Raw genomic sequence first — 14923 nt, 5'->3', positions numbered from 1 at the left:
AGAGGTATCCCCCAAATCTGATACCACTAAGTGCTATTTCTGTGTGCGATTTACATAACCTCTGTTCAGTTTCCTCAGTAACAGAATTCTAGTAAAGTTTACCTTACTGAGTTATGTGAGGACTAAATAAGAAAATACACACATAAGCAAGAAGTGTTTGGCTTAAGTTATTAATGTTAGTTAATCCACCTTCTTTTTTTTTTTTTTTCGGAGCTGAGGACCGAACCCAGGGCCTTGCGCTTGCTAGGCAAGCGCTCCACCACTGAGCTAAATCCCCAACCCTGTTAATCACCTTCTTATGAATATACGAAATGTTAGTATTTAACAACTTCTATATAGACATAATATAACAATTATGTATAACATAATATAATAATATATAGACATATATAACAATTTCTGTATAGAAATAAGCCAGTATTGCAAACATTTAATATGCCTCAAAGAAATTTAATATATGCACAAAAATTTCAAGAGTGAAACTATATATAATACAAAAACAAAAGAACACAAAACAGAAATGCATACAAGGAAATAATTTATACACAAAGGAAATCAAACAAAGTAGTTTGTTAAGACAGGAATTCAATGCTGTTTTATAACTGCCTAATACAAAATATTAGCAGCTGGCATTGATTAGATTGTGATCAAATTAGAATACTGTATCAGTGACAGTGTAATAAACACAACTGTTTTGACCAACAGTTTATAAGACCTTGGAAAACAAAACATTGTGTAGGTTCATTATCTGTGATCTTTACTATCGCTCAGTGAATATTACAGCTTACTGTCTCTTCCCTCCAGATGAAATAATTTCCAAAATGTCCAAGGGTACAAATTACTTAAGGTCTATGTAACATCACAGATATATATGGCAAATGAAGTTTGAGAAATGTCCAACTCAGGGCCTGTATGGTGCATCAAAGAAAGTAGAACAGCAAAACACTGAAGGCTAAGTATCAGGAAGAAATAGGGCCACAATCATTAAATCAGATCAGGTCACATTAGAGCTCTGAAAACTACGAGCATGACTGTGCTGACGTGGAAATGTCTGTAGAGACAGTACGAGCTGCAGGCTCTCAGGGTGTGTACTGGCCCCCTCCTGCTTTCTAAAGGAGTTTACTTTCAACCTGGACAAGCCGAAGGCACCAAGAATTTCAGCAATCATCAAGCTTTGGAGACTTTCTTGGTAGAAAAGGCAGACTTATTTAGGTTTATCAGACTCTTATAAAATATACTTTTCATTTAATCTGCTAGGTCCAAAAAATTATTGATTAGACTATGAGAGTCTGATAAAAATCTTAAAAAATATTACAGGACTTCAGATAGAGCAATCTAGGTATAATACTATGTAACACATTTCTTCCCAGGTTTCTACTAAAATACTCAAAGATAAAAAACATGCAAATTTCAAGCTTGTGAGATCAATTATTAAACATGCATAAACATGATAGTCCAACATCATTACAGTGAAAAATTGTTTCCAGGTCCATTTCCCATCCAAGGATCTGGCATTGCATCCCTACAAGGACCGACCTCAAATAGCTTTGTGTATGCATAATTGCTATGTTCCCCCTTTGTTGGCCCAGTGACTTTCTTTATAAATACTCTGTATTCGAATGATTTTATAAGCAAAAGAAGACTCATTAATACTGTCCTTAGAAATTAAACTAGTTAAAAGCTGACTATCAGCTATATTTATCCTATAACTTCATCTGTTTCTTTGTATTTTGGCATTTGCATACAGAATTTACCAACTCGATGTACCTCAGGTTCTTTAATACATAAAAAAGATTTTTGTAAGAAAAATATGCAATCACAACTACAATAATTGGACCATAATCACACTAGGTAAAAAAAGAGGAATCTGCTCTTTTACCGGTGCTACAAAAATTACTTATGGAAATAATGTTAACATTATTATATAAACAACTTTAGATCCCAAATCCTTGAAAACGTTCATGTGTAAAAGGTCAAGGTGAGACGCCCGCACTCTGAACTTCTGGCATGCACTCAGCTGGGTCCTTTGCCCTTGGCCTTTGCCTCCTTTGGAATCCTCCCATTTTGACTCTGTGTAAATCTGGCTACTGTAGAAACACCATCCACAAACTTGGTTTTGAAGAGAACGTTTGCATTGTTGAACATACCTTCTTTGAGGGATACCACAATGAACTTAAGGAAAAAGAAAGAGAAAGCATTACAGAAAATATTCTTAAAGAATATTCACTCTCTAAAGACGATTTAAGAATTGAATGGAACACAAAAGCAAAAAACTGGAATCAGACCATGGGATGGTAGTGGGCACAGGGAAAACAGCAAGGTAAATGGTAAACTCTGGTGGGCTGTCTGTGTAAATGTAAACTTTCCCATCTGGACTGACAATGCTCCCCTCTTCTAATAGAGCCTTCACATACAAGTAACATTATATGGACCAAGAAAATTATATTTATATACTTAGAAATAGATATGTTTTTGGTGTATGTCTAACTAAAGAGGCCATGAATTTTAGAGAACAAGGTTGGGGGTTAAAGAGAGGAGAATTAAGAAAAAAGAGAAAATGATGTAACTGTATTTTAATAAAAAAAAAATTATCTGGAGATCACTGTGCTCTCTTCCTTAAACAAGCCCATTCTCAAGTAACAGCTGAAGACAGCTGTGGCACTCTGTCCCCCATGAATAGTGATGTTCTTTTATCTTAGAAGTTCTGTACCGTCAGCCTCAGTGTTTCATTCCTTAGGGCTATTACTTCCCAGAGCTGACTTTCGTGGTTGGCATTCCCTATTTTATTGCTGGCTCTAATCCTTAGTGAAATAATTTTCTGTGATAAATTTAATAATACGAAAGTGGATTGCAGGTTTGTACAGTTCTCTTCCCATGCAGACCTCACCTTCATGTAACGAGGAAAGGCCCCACAGGAGCTGCCATGAGACATTAATTATTCCAGAGTGACAGGACTGAGCAGAGACCCCACAACTGTGTAACACAGTGTCTTATTCAGTCACATTGGAAGTATGGCTCTTGTAGCAATAAAAACAAAACAAAACAACCAAACAACAACAAAAAAAACCTCTCTTTTTAGCTTTAAGGGATTTTCTCGATGTTTAGCCAAGTTAACCCCCATTTTATGCCACATTTTTTGATGTCTTAAGTACATTCTTGAAGCAGTTGTATTTGAGTGGCATTCTTTTTTTTTTTTTTAAGATTTATTTATATATTTTATGTATCTGAGTACACTGTAGCTGTCTTCAGACACACCAGAAGAGGGCATCAGATCCCATTACAGATGGTTCTGAGCCACCATGTGGTTGCTGGGAATTGAACTCAGGACCTCTGGAAGAGCAGTCAGTGCCCTTAACCAGCCCCTTGAGTGGCACTCTTGTAGCAAACAGCTAAAGAAGACAATTAAGTTGTACTCTTCATCACGCTAAAACCAACAGTGTTGATGATGACGTCGGGTTCTTTCCTTCAAGGGGGACTGATCCCCACTTGATAATTTGCACAGTACTGAGCTATAGCCGCAATCGCGAATATCTAACTTAATGACGATTACTAATAAAGTCTTAGTTCATAAAACAAACCAAAAGAAACTGTTTCCTTCTACTGAGAGCTTTTGGAGTGGTCCTTACTTGAGAATGTGTGAAGTGAGTTCGCAGCATCTGTCCGATGTTCTGGGTATGAGAAAGATCTAAGGCCGCATCCACCTCGTCCAAGATATAAATTGGAGCAGGTTTGAAGAGGAGCATGGACAATATTAGTGAGAGAGCCACCAGAGACCTGAGAAAATGGCGGAGGACGTAAGCCATAAGCACTTATAAGACACTGGACCAAAACACTAAAGCAAATCTGCGATGTCCTTGGCATTGTAAGTAGTAGATTCATCCTAGATTCTAAACTTCTCTTTACAAGGTTATTACTTTCCTGAGACAACTTTAATACTCTTATTACATGTGGCATTTATACTAAAGATCAAGTTACTACTTAAAAATTACTCTTTTATTAATATGCCTGCATGTGTTTGTGCACTACATACCTGCCTACTGCCCTCACACGCCACGCCTGCAACTGGAGTTATAGAAGGTTGTGAGTCATCATGTGGGTACTGGCAATTAAATCTATGTCTTCTAGAAAAGCAGCCAGCGATAACTAGGAGTTAGCTCTCCTGACAGCTCCAGATCATATTACTTTATAACAAGTGACATTTATCCCTACCTCAATTGCTTATTTAGAGCCTAGGTGTCAGGTGAGAGACTGGCTATAGATTTATTAAGGAAACAATATCAACTTAGTTACCCCTTTAAAAAATGTTATTATACATGTACCCATACATATAATATATACACCATATATGTCTGTGCTATATATGCATATACAGATAAATTAGATTATATTTCTACTCAAAAGATTACAAACAACTTCATAAAAACCCCACAGGTATCAATTTTTTTTATAATTTTCTAAATTATGAATGTCTTTTGGCTTCTGTTGGATAAAGTCTATTGGCTTCAATATAAATGTTTCTCTTAGACTCAGAAATCTAGGTTGACCCATTTAGCACTTTCTAAATGCTCTAAAACTTCTAGCTGGCAGTTTGGGATAAGAAGTCTAAAGTCTCAAATCATTCTTACCTCTATGCTATGTGGGTTTGTTTGTTTGTTTTTTGCTGGCTGCCTCTGAAAGTTTTCTAACATATACATGGGTTTCCAGTAATCTTGTAAGTCTTGTGTGTCTATGAGCTAATCTTACCACTAGCTCAAATGACTGTCTTTACAGAATTCAACATATGTGAGAGACCTGATGTCATCATTTAAGTAGATCTGTCCCGTTTTCCTTTAATTTTAGAACACGAATTCCCTATGTGTCAGGCAGCTTCCACAGGACAGCAAACTGATGTTGAGGGATTTTCCCCCTCCTCAGTTGAGCTTGACTAGATATGACTGGTATACAGCTTACCTCTTCTTCATTTTATGTTGTCTAATTCATTAATCTTGGGAACTTTATATTACACTTATGTTTTATCTCTATATTTTCACTTCATTATTTTTAAAGGGTTTTATCTGTTTGTTAGCATTTTCCATTGTAGTTCCTGAAAAAATGTTAATCTAAATTTCACACTTACTAATCTCACCACGCCAGCTTCTTTGAAAGAATGATTCTTCTCTAGGTCACCACACTTAGAATTTTCTCTTGCAAACTTATGAATATTATTATTATTTTAAAATCAGTTTTGCTGTGTAGCCCAGACTCAGCTCACATCTTGTACACCAAGATGTACTCAAAATTGTGCCCTCGGAGTCCTGATAATACAGATGTCAGCCATCCCACATAGTGTCTTATAATTCTTATTAAATATTGAACACTATGTTTAGTGTCTATTTCGTTAAGGAGGTAGTGTTCTTTTTGTGATAAAATTGATGTCAGGGCTGACTGTTCGGTTTTCTAAGGTTTGTCTAAAACAGTGTTCAGTTTAGGAACACGCAGAACTAACGTTAACTTCTCTGCTGCTTCCTCAAACTACAGACCATGTGTCTTTCAGGTAGTGAGGCTATTAAATTCTAGTTGTTAACCCTTGCTAATTGTCAGGAGGGAGTAACATGGGTAAACACGGGGCTAACATTTCCATTTTTCCTTTCAGGTAGTCAGGGCCCTACAAAGCTTGCTCAATTTTAAACATTTATCAAGTTGTTGCTCCTAGATTTTATTTAGTTATCTGGCTGGGTTTTTGTTTGTTTGCACACATTGAACTACATTCAATTCTTAGCTACAGTGGTTATCATTTGCCAATTTAAACAAATATTTTAACCAAATCTGTAGCCCCATAATTGGGCTTCAGAAATTCTTCAAAGGCAGCCAACCAAATCAAAACTGAAACAGAATTACAAAGTAAATAAAATTATGAAATATAATAAAATAACCATGAGAAATTATAAATTGTAAGGGGATTACGTACCTCTGACCACCACTAAGCTCAGTTAGGTTTTCTTTCCATGTATTTCCTAAGGCAACCTTGAACTCCAGACCATCTAAAACTGTCTGCCCTTCTGGTGGTGCAAGCATAGCATTGGCACCAGGCAAAAGGGTAGAAAAAATAGAGCCAAAGTCTTTGTTCACCTAGATTAAAAAAATCACATTAAAGCATCAGAATATTTTCCAATTGTTAGGATATTTACATGCAACTCAAGAGATCCACTGCATTGTTGGGAAGAGAATTTGGGGAAGCCATTTGACCTGTCTGAATTGCTACAGCAGGCCAAACGGGGTGATCAATGCACATTCACATACACCTGATCAGCATTTTGCCATCTGTCTTACGAACATGGCCAATAACTTTTACAGCCAGAAGACAAATGTGAGCAAACCACAAAGAAACTAGCACTGCCCCTTGTCAAATGTGTATCTTCCAGGATTTAACAGCCATGTTCTCTAGGGAAATCTTCAGATTCAGGGGCAAGCACACAAAATACACGAGTAAATATATTAAAAAAATCTCCTAGGGTCAAGCAGTATTTCTGAATATGGACATAACTAAGGAACACATTTTATCTTAGCCAAAAGAAGTATATCTATGTGAGTACCAATACCTTCTATCACATTAAGTTAGTGTTCAAAATTGAGAAAATAAAGAATGATGACCCATGCTGATTATTCAGTAAACATCAGTGGCACTACAAAAACCTTGGCAATCAGGAAAGAGCAAATTCATTTTGCAAAATAGAGTCTCATTTGTACTAAATCTGAACCATTAGGGGGTATTTTTCTACAACCCAGTATTAATTTTATATGCTTTATAAATGAGTCAAGTTTCTGCATATGAAAAGGTTGAACTATGATTATCTCTTTTCTTGAGAGTGCGTGTGTTTGTGTGTGTGTGAGTCTTTCACAGGACTGGAAATGATGGTTTGGCAGCATTCCATTCTTTTTGATTTTATAGAATAATTTAAGAAGAACTGGTATTAGTTCTTTAAAGATTAGGTGAGATTTGGCAATGATTCCATCAGGTCATGAAATTATCCTAGGTATTATGTAAGTAATGATAGACATTCTACAAATAACTTAAAGATGTAGCTTATTCCTAAATATGGACTAGAGAACTTAGATTATTTCAGCCAAAAAGCTATATTTGCTTATATTAACAGCTTCTAACACAGTAGGTTACTGTTGAATATGGAAGAGGAATGATGACTTAGATACTGAATATTCCACAGACATAAGTTACATTGGTGAATCTTGAGAATTAGGAAAGAGCAAACCGCAGTCAACAAATGTCAAGCAAGACTTTATTACTTCTTCAGTTCTATTACTTGTTATATGTTTGGGTTTCCATCTCATCTTGGTTTAATTCGGTGGGTATGGTGGTTAGAATGAGAATAGTTCCCATGGGCTCATACATTAGGTCCTCAGTTGACTGTTTGGAAGGGATAAAGGGGTATGGCCTTGTTAGAGGAGAAGTATGTTACTGGAGGTTGGCTTTCAGGTGTCAAAAGCCCATACCAGGCCAAGTCTCTCTGCTTCCTACCTGCACATCGGGATATAAACTGTCGGCTACTTCGCTACTGCCATGACTGCCTGGGCGCCACTGTGCTTCCTCCTACCATGATGGTCATGAACCTTCTAAAACTGTAAGCCCCTGACAGAATACTTCCTTTTATAAACTGCTGCAGTTACAGTGTTTCTTCACAACAGAAGTAAGGTCATGAGTATGAATCTAGAAGCTCCTTTCTTTTAATTTTCTAATTTAATATATTTTATTAAAATAGGCCCTGATGAATTTCTGAATTACACTGTTATCTGTGGTATTAACTCTTCCTCCCTGTTATATTTCCTATTAATTCATTAATTTCTGCCCTAACATTAACATTCCATCCACGGATTTAGCCTTTGGCTGCTCGTTTCTCTAAGGCCCTGAGCTGCACTGTTAGGTCAGTTTCCATCACAGCACTGCTTTTATTCTGTCCCTTACATTTTGGCATGTTTATCTCATTCAATTCTAGGTTGAAAAGTTCCTTTAAGTCTAGTAATGACCCATTCATGATTCAGTAGCTGGATATTTAGTCTCCACAAATCTGTGTAGAGTCCATAGGTTTTTTTGCTACTTTAATACTTTTTTATTTTATTGTATACTCAGATAAAATACATGAAATTATTTCAATTTTGCTAATATGGAATGATAATCAAATTCATAAAAACAAAACAAAAACTCCTATCAATTAAGACACAGCTAGCCAGCAAACCTTCCATCAGGAAAAAAGGAAACGTTTCTGAGGTAAAACAGACTGCAGGACTTGTCAGCACCCAAATGGTCCTGCTTTAGGTACTCCACACTGAATATGATGCAGGAAACAAAAGTTATAATACAGTGGAACAGACGCAGATGATCGTTAAATAAAAGAAGAAAATTCTACCAACACAGAAAATTACCAAACCACAAAGATGACCAAGAAAGGAAGAGAGAAATGAAGAAGCTCTGAAAATGGAACTGTTTAACACAATGAGATAGTGTATCTTCATCACTAACACCTCTGAGGTAAAAGGGTAGATTTCTTTAAGATACAGACTGAGTGATAAAGGCAACAGCTAGATACAATAGTACAATGCCTAGAAGAAGCTCAAGTTTACCCATAAAATATGTAAACAAGGACTGAAAATGAATAGGAACATGCAAGCAGAAACGGAAAGTGAGCAGCGGAGACACACTTAGATCAGCTCTAATAGACTTTAAATCAAAACTGGGAAGAGACAAAGACATTTAGAATATGACATTAAAAAACTAAAACTAAGAACAGTCAACAATGAGGAAAAACAATCTGAACAATGGGAGATCTATAAACTTACAAAGCATTACTACATGAAATGTACATGTAACTTAAACTTAGGAACAAAACCTGATTTAAAAATGGGTAAATGACCTGAATAGAAATTACTTCAAAACAGTTATACAAAAGCCAAAAAGGAAAGGAAAAATTATCAACATCACTAATATAAATCAAAACTATAATGATCTACCATCTCACTCAAGTAATATAGTTGATAGGAAAAAAATTATGATGCCGTCAAAAATGCAGAAAGAGTCAAATATGAAACCAACATAGGGGCCTATTAATAAATAAGTATATAATGAAAATGTGATATAACTGATACACATACAGTGTAGAATATTAACTAGCCGCAAAAGATGTAACATTCTGCTAAAGATTATGCTAAATGAAATATTCAGCACAGAAATACAAATATTGCATATTATTTTATGTTGTAGTCTTGCCTGACAAACTGACAAGATTTACAGTCACTTAGAGGCAACTCCCTGGTCGTATCTTTAAGGTCACTTGTAGAGAGCTTTAACAGAGACAAGAAAGCCTATCCTGAATGAGTGATATTGTACAGACTGAACTAAAGACTGAGCAAACTAACTGGGGAACAATGTGATCAGTGGCCCGCTACTCCTGCCTCCAGCCTTCCCTGCTGTGATGGAGTATATCCCCAAAATGTGAACCAAAAGAACCCCTTTTTTTGTCACAGCAATGAGAAAAGTTAACTACTGCCGATATGAAGGGTAAAGCTTTAGAGGAAAAGAGCCATGAGGAGCCTGGTAAGGACTGCCCAGGGAAGGACTAGAAAGAAGGCGGCCAATAGGTGCAGATGTGCCTTTAGATGAGAGGACTTAATTCTGCTTTGTATCACAGGATAACCATTGTTGACTGCAATTAATGAATAAATTAAAATGGTTTGAAAACAGGATTTTGATGTTCTTAGAAGTTTGAAGTATGTTGAATGCCTGTGTCTCATTATTATACACTACATATACTAAAATGTCACTGCACATACTTTAAACATGTACAGTTACTATATGTCAATAAAAAAGATAATTTTCTAAAGTCTCGCTATTTATTTTGAAGTGTCAATTTACAGAACTTGCAAATCATCATCATCATTACACTGTAACTATACTCAAACCTGTATTTTGGCATTATAGTTTGAGATATATAGATTTGGAATATAGAAATGTTTTAGAAATGGCAAGAAAAACAATGGATGGTAAAACAGTCCTTAGAAGGTTCTCATTTCTAAGTCTCCTGTCAAAGTGTGACGTGCTGCTTTTAGTGTTGTAAAGGGTGTAGTCTCAAAGAGCAGACAGAGTAAGCGGTATTCCCTTTGAAAGTAACAGTCATGGCAGACGCCGATGTGACATAGACTTATCTAGGTCTTGTAGTAAAGTCAAAAAGACAACGCACATTTGAAAATGTCTACAAGGCATGAGTCAGGTTGCGAACACTCGTCTACAAGGCATGAGTCAGGTTGCGAACACTCGACTCATTCACGCCACACTGAGCTAGCCGCTTTCATAGTGTAACCTGCTGAGGTGATCCTTCATCCTCGCCTTGGGATTACATTTTGGGATTCAAGTACCTTTTGCCAAGCAATATTTAGGGCCTGATTTTTCTTCTGGTCAAGATCTTCTATAGTTGCAAGGATTTTGGATTTGTCATTTTCTACAATTCTTTTCTTCTTCATCAAATCATTATACTGAAAGGAAAATAGACAATTTATTTGTAAAATACAAAATTTCTTTCTCATTCATGAGTTTAGTCAGTCAAATAAGTCTCATCCTATTTACTAGAAAGATACAATGTACCAGAACTATAATACAAACAAAGCTATGAGAAAAGTAAACCCTTCTCCTGTAACCACATACAGAAAAATTCAACTACCAAAACCAAGAATTTGTTAAGTCCTAAAAATAGTTAGGTTACAGTAATAGTCCTTTTTCTTCGTAGCATTTGAGTCAAGCTGGAAAATGTCACATGAAAACTTAAGTACAAATCTGTCAGTTTTATCAGTGCCAGGAATAAACTTTTAATTCTTGACCATGATGTATATGTCCCATGTTTTGAATTAGTATCAATTCCATACATATCTTATTCTCTAATACAAAGTACAAAATGAATTTTGCTGAATTAAAAGAAAAACATAAAGCATACAGTTCCTGAGAATGCTCTTTCCCTGTGAGATTCTCAGTAGGGCGACTTCCTCACAGTACTTCATCTCAGGTTCATTAATAAGTGATACTAAATTCTCATCCTAGACTGTAAACCTTTTGTCACGAAAGAGGAGATGGATACACTATCAAGGAACTGAGAGTGTTAAAAGCAAGAAAATGCTGCTGGAATTATAGTAAAATGGTGGGTAATACCCACTTAGCAGTTTTAGTCATTACTTATACAATGGTTTTAATAAACACTAGAGGAAGAACTCAGACCTCAGGGTATAAGGAGTGAGGGTACAGACCAGCAGCAAACCATATTCACAAGGCAAGTCTAAGAGTAAGTGGTTTACATAAAAATGGCCATATATTTGAACATTAGTCACCATGGGATGGAACTATTGTAAAGTACTAAAAGGATTAGGTGTGACCTTGTTGATGAAAGTGGATCACTGGGGATGGGCTTTGAAATTTCTTGCCTCCTACACAGAGCACGGTATAACTCTCAGCTACTGCTTCAGCCCCTGTCTGCATATTGCCATGCTGCCATCATGATGACAATGAACCTCTGAAATTGTAAGCAACTCCAATTAAATGCTTCTTTTTATAAAAGCTTCCTTGGTCATGTCTCATCAAAGTAAGGCAAACATGTTTATAGCAGACAGCAAAAGCTGCCAATACAAGACAACAGAAAGTGAACTAATCTACAGCAAAAAACAAAGAAGAAATAAAGAAAACGGAGGAACAGGTAAACAGAAATAGAAAGATCCTACTACATTAGGCAGAGAGGCCATAAACCTCACAGATGCTATGCTGTTCCACTATGGACAACGCTGCTAGGGAGGACACTCACCCGCTCTTCCGCTTCTGTCAGCACATTCATAGCTCTCATGTTGACATTTCTCCCTAGTTTCTCTTTTACTTCTTGCAACTTCTGAAGTCTCTGGCCAGCTTCTTTGGGGTTGTTTGTTTTGAAATCATAGGCACTATTAGGTTGGCCAAAGAGGTGTTTCTCAGCATTAATCCAGTCATAATCATTCAACATTTTGGATACCTGGCCACGCATGCAAAAGAAAGAAATAAAATTATATTCAAAACAAACATTTTCAAGCCAGTTTCCTAAATGCTTACTAGTTTTAAAACAAGTATTTTGGAAGAAAAAAAATCACAATGACACAGAAAAAGGAAGGGTGGATGGCTTCTCAATAGCAGTAAGGATGAATTCCTTTCTGGGGATTGCAGACTTATGAAGTACAATGCACAGAATCATCTTCCCACCAAGCATTAGCCAGGATAAATGAAAAAATGAGTATCATTACAAAGTCAAATTGAATGTCTTTTGTTCCAAGATACTCTGGTCCAGAAATGTTTTGGTTTGGTTTTGTTATTCCAATTTTGGAATTTATACACACACACACACACACACACACACACACACATATATATGGTGAGATATCTCAGATATAGGATCTAAGTCAAAACAGAACATTCACAGGAAATCTGAAGATGATTTCCCATGACATCTTTACTGCGTCTTGACTTTGGTTCTGACCGGGTCCAGTAGACCGGGTGTTGATTTTCTCCACATGGCATGTTGGCACACAAAATGGTTTAAATTTTGAAGCACTTAAGATTCCCAGATTGAAGATGCTTCATTTGTATATTCAAAACATCCCTATTAAAATTAAATCAGATGAGAGTCATTCAGATTTTACCTAATCCAACCTATTGCTTCAAAAAGTAATTTGTGTGTAGCTTAAGTTCCTTAGAAATAGCCACAATATTTGATGAAGTCATGAAAACCTAACTGTGACTACATAATCATTTCTCAGAATTATAACCTAAGGAAAAACAAAGCCCTGAATGCTGACTATCCCTACTTTCACCTCTTCTGGCAAGATAAACTGTAATGTTTCATATAGTACAAGTACTTCAAATTTGGAATTATAATCCTTAGTGGCTTTCCTCTACACTGCCTGAGTTTCCTTCTTACCAGTAGAGTGCAGTCCTTGTCAAATCTATTTACTTCAACTGTGTGGTAGATCTAAAACACAAAGTAAACTTTCAACTACAGTCTGGCTACTGATGACTCTGAGGTCTCTGAAGGTGCTGGATGGATGTGTTACCTATCCCTGTAGCTTCAGTACAGTGTCTGATGGAATAATTTATTACAAAGGCAACCACAGTCTTTAAAATGTCTAGCAAAGGAAGACATCTCAAGTGCAACTAAAAACTGAGGATAGCTTTGCACTGTACAAAATCATTTGCATCTCTGAAAAACCAATGTCTTTACAATGAGACACACACACACACACACACACACACACACACACACACACACATTTGTGAGTTCTTCAAATTCAACTTGTAATAAGATAGTGTATATTATTATTACTAATAATACATTTTATCAGTAAATATGAATAAGATTACCAATCACATTGGATACCATTAAATATTACAGAAATACATCTTATAGAGAGGAATAAATGTGTCAATTAAATTTAAAAACAAATCATTTGGGCTATTATTGAAAACGACTGGTAGTGACAGCAGTGATCACTGCTGTAAACTCAAACATACCTTAGGCTATACTTCTGTCATTGGTAGCCTATTTGTAGCCATTTGTTTCCTAGTTCCTAGAATTGTTCAGCAGCTCAGAAACAAAAGCCTGATTATCCAGGTTGTAAAACTAAACATAACCGTACCTTCGCAGCAGCGTCGTCAGCTTCCCGCTTGTGTTTGCTTATGCTGTGGTCTAACTCCTTAATTTTAAGCTGAGAATCATTGTTTTGCAAATTGTGTTTTGCCACTTCCGCACATTTATCTTTAATTATGTTGTCCTGGGCTGTTATTATTTCTTTTTGCTTCATCAGCTCATTTTGAGCTTTATTAACTGATTCCTAAATTAACAACAGAAAGAAAAAATAATGAATATAATTAAGGTAATGAGTAAGAATTTTAATTCTGCTTCAAGTGTGTCTGACAGACTTGGAAAGCATGTCAATATGACTCCATTTAATGGTTATATAACTCTTGACATTTTAAACCCAGAGTAAAATGAGTCGTGAATCCAAGCATGAGGTAAACTTCAGATTACCACCAAAAGAATTGGGCTGATATTCAATCCATGTTATAAACAAGACATTTACTACATGTAGTGTAGGGGAATGAAAGTCTGGGAGGAGTGACTACAAACTCTGACCTACTATGTCTCTCGGTTTAAAAAGTATAGTTCTGAGCAGTTACCTAACAAGAAGATAAACTGAGAGATCCCTAAAGAACAAGAGGAAGGGCAAAGATAAGGGCTCAAGGTAAGATAACCTGACCTAGGAAGTTTCCCTTCTGCAAATATAAGGTGATAGGAGTTTGACCTGTAACAGAATGTCATAGCATTTGATGTGAACACAGGGGTCAAAAGAAACACGGGGAACCCATTTTGTTGAAACCAACAGACTTGGTGCAAAGAAAAATTTCTTATCCTGACTCTCAGGGCCATCTGCTAGATCTAAGAGGAGGCTACCTAAGTGGAGGCTACCTAAGAGGAGGCTACCTAACTTTCAAAAGACTAATTACAGGGTGGTTTCATCTCCTACCAACTCCCTCAAGCCCCTTTTCTTTATCCTGGATTTGGAAGGTCCTTGTAGTAAAGATAAGATCCCAAACTCACAGGACAGTCTTTCCATGAGACAAAAGGAGAGAACCCATAGCTCTTCGTATACTTACATTAGGGGGAAGAAAACTAAGACAAAGTCAAGTACAATAATCTGCCAAAAGACTCTAAGAAATGATTTCCTAAGTAAACATCAATAATAATTTAGATTGGGGAGGGGCACATTAGAGAAATAACAGAATATAACAGAGCAACAATGTTCTTCTACACCTCGGATTGTTACATGTGCTCAGATTGATTTAATTTCTTTATAATCCCTAGACATGTTCATTAAT

General features: G+C 36.3%; 1 protein-coding gene across 2 annotated transcripts in view; it reads right to left on the bottom strand.

Moving 5' to 3' along the window:
• Positions 1–429: 429 nt before the first annotated feature.
• Smc2 (structural maintenance of chromosomes 2) overlaps positions 430–14923 on the bottom strand; it is a 46276-nt gene continuing 31782 nt past the window's right edge. For both annotated transcript variants that reach the window (XM_087549698.1, NM_001108666.3), the window contains 6 exon segments: positions 13684–13878; positions 11829–12029; positions 10402–10518; positions 5948–6108; positions 3627–3774; positions 430–2172 (listed from right to left, as the gene is read on the bottom strand). In XM_087549698.1, the coding sequence (XP_087405824.1) occupies positions 2014–2172; positions 3627–3774; positions 5948–6108; positions 10402–10518; positions 11829–12029; positions 13684–13878 (981 nt within the window). In that variant the 3' untranslated portion in view covers positions 430–2013.

This window comes from Rattus norvegicus, chromosome 5 (assembly GCF_021556685.1).
Source record: "Rattus norvegicus strain SHRSP/BbbUtx chromosome 5, alternate assembly SHRSP_T2T, whole genome shotgun sequence".
NCBI lineage: Eukaryota > Metazoa > Chordata > Mammalia > Rodentia > Muridae > Rattus > Rattus norvegicus.
The sequence above is the reverse complement of the archived record's forward strand: the minus strand, read 5'-3'. Positions and strand labels throughout refer to the sequence as shown.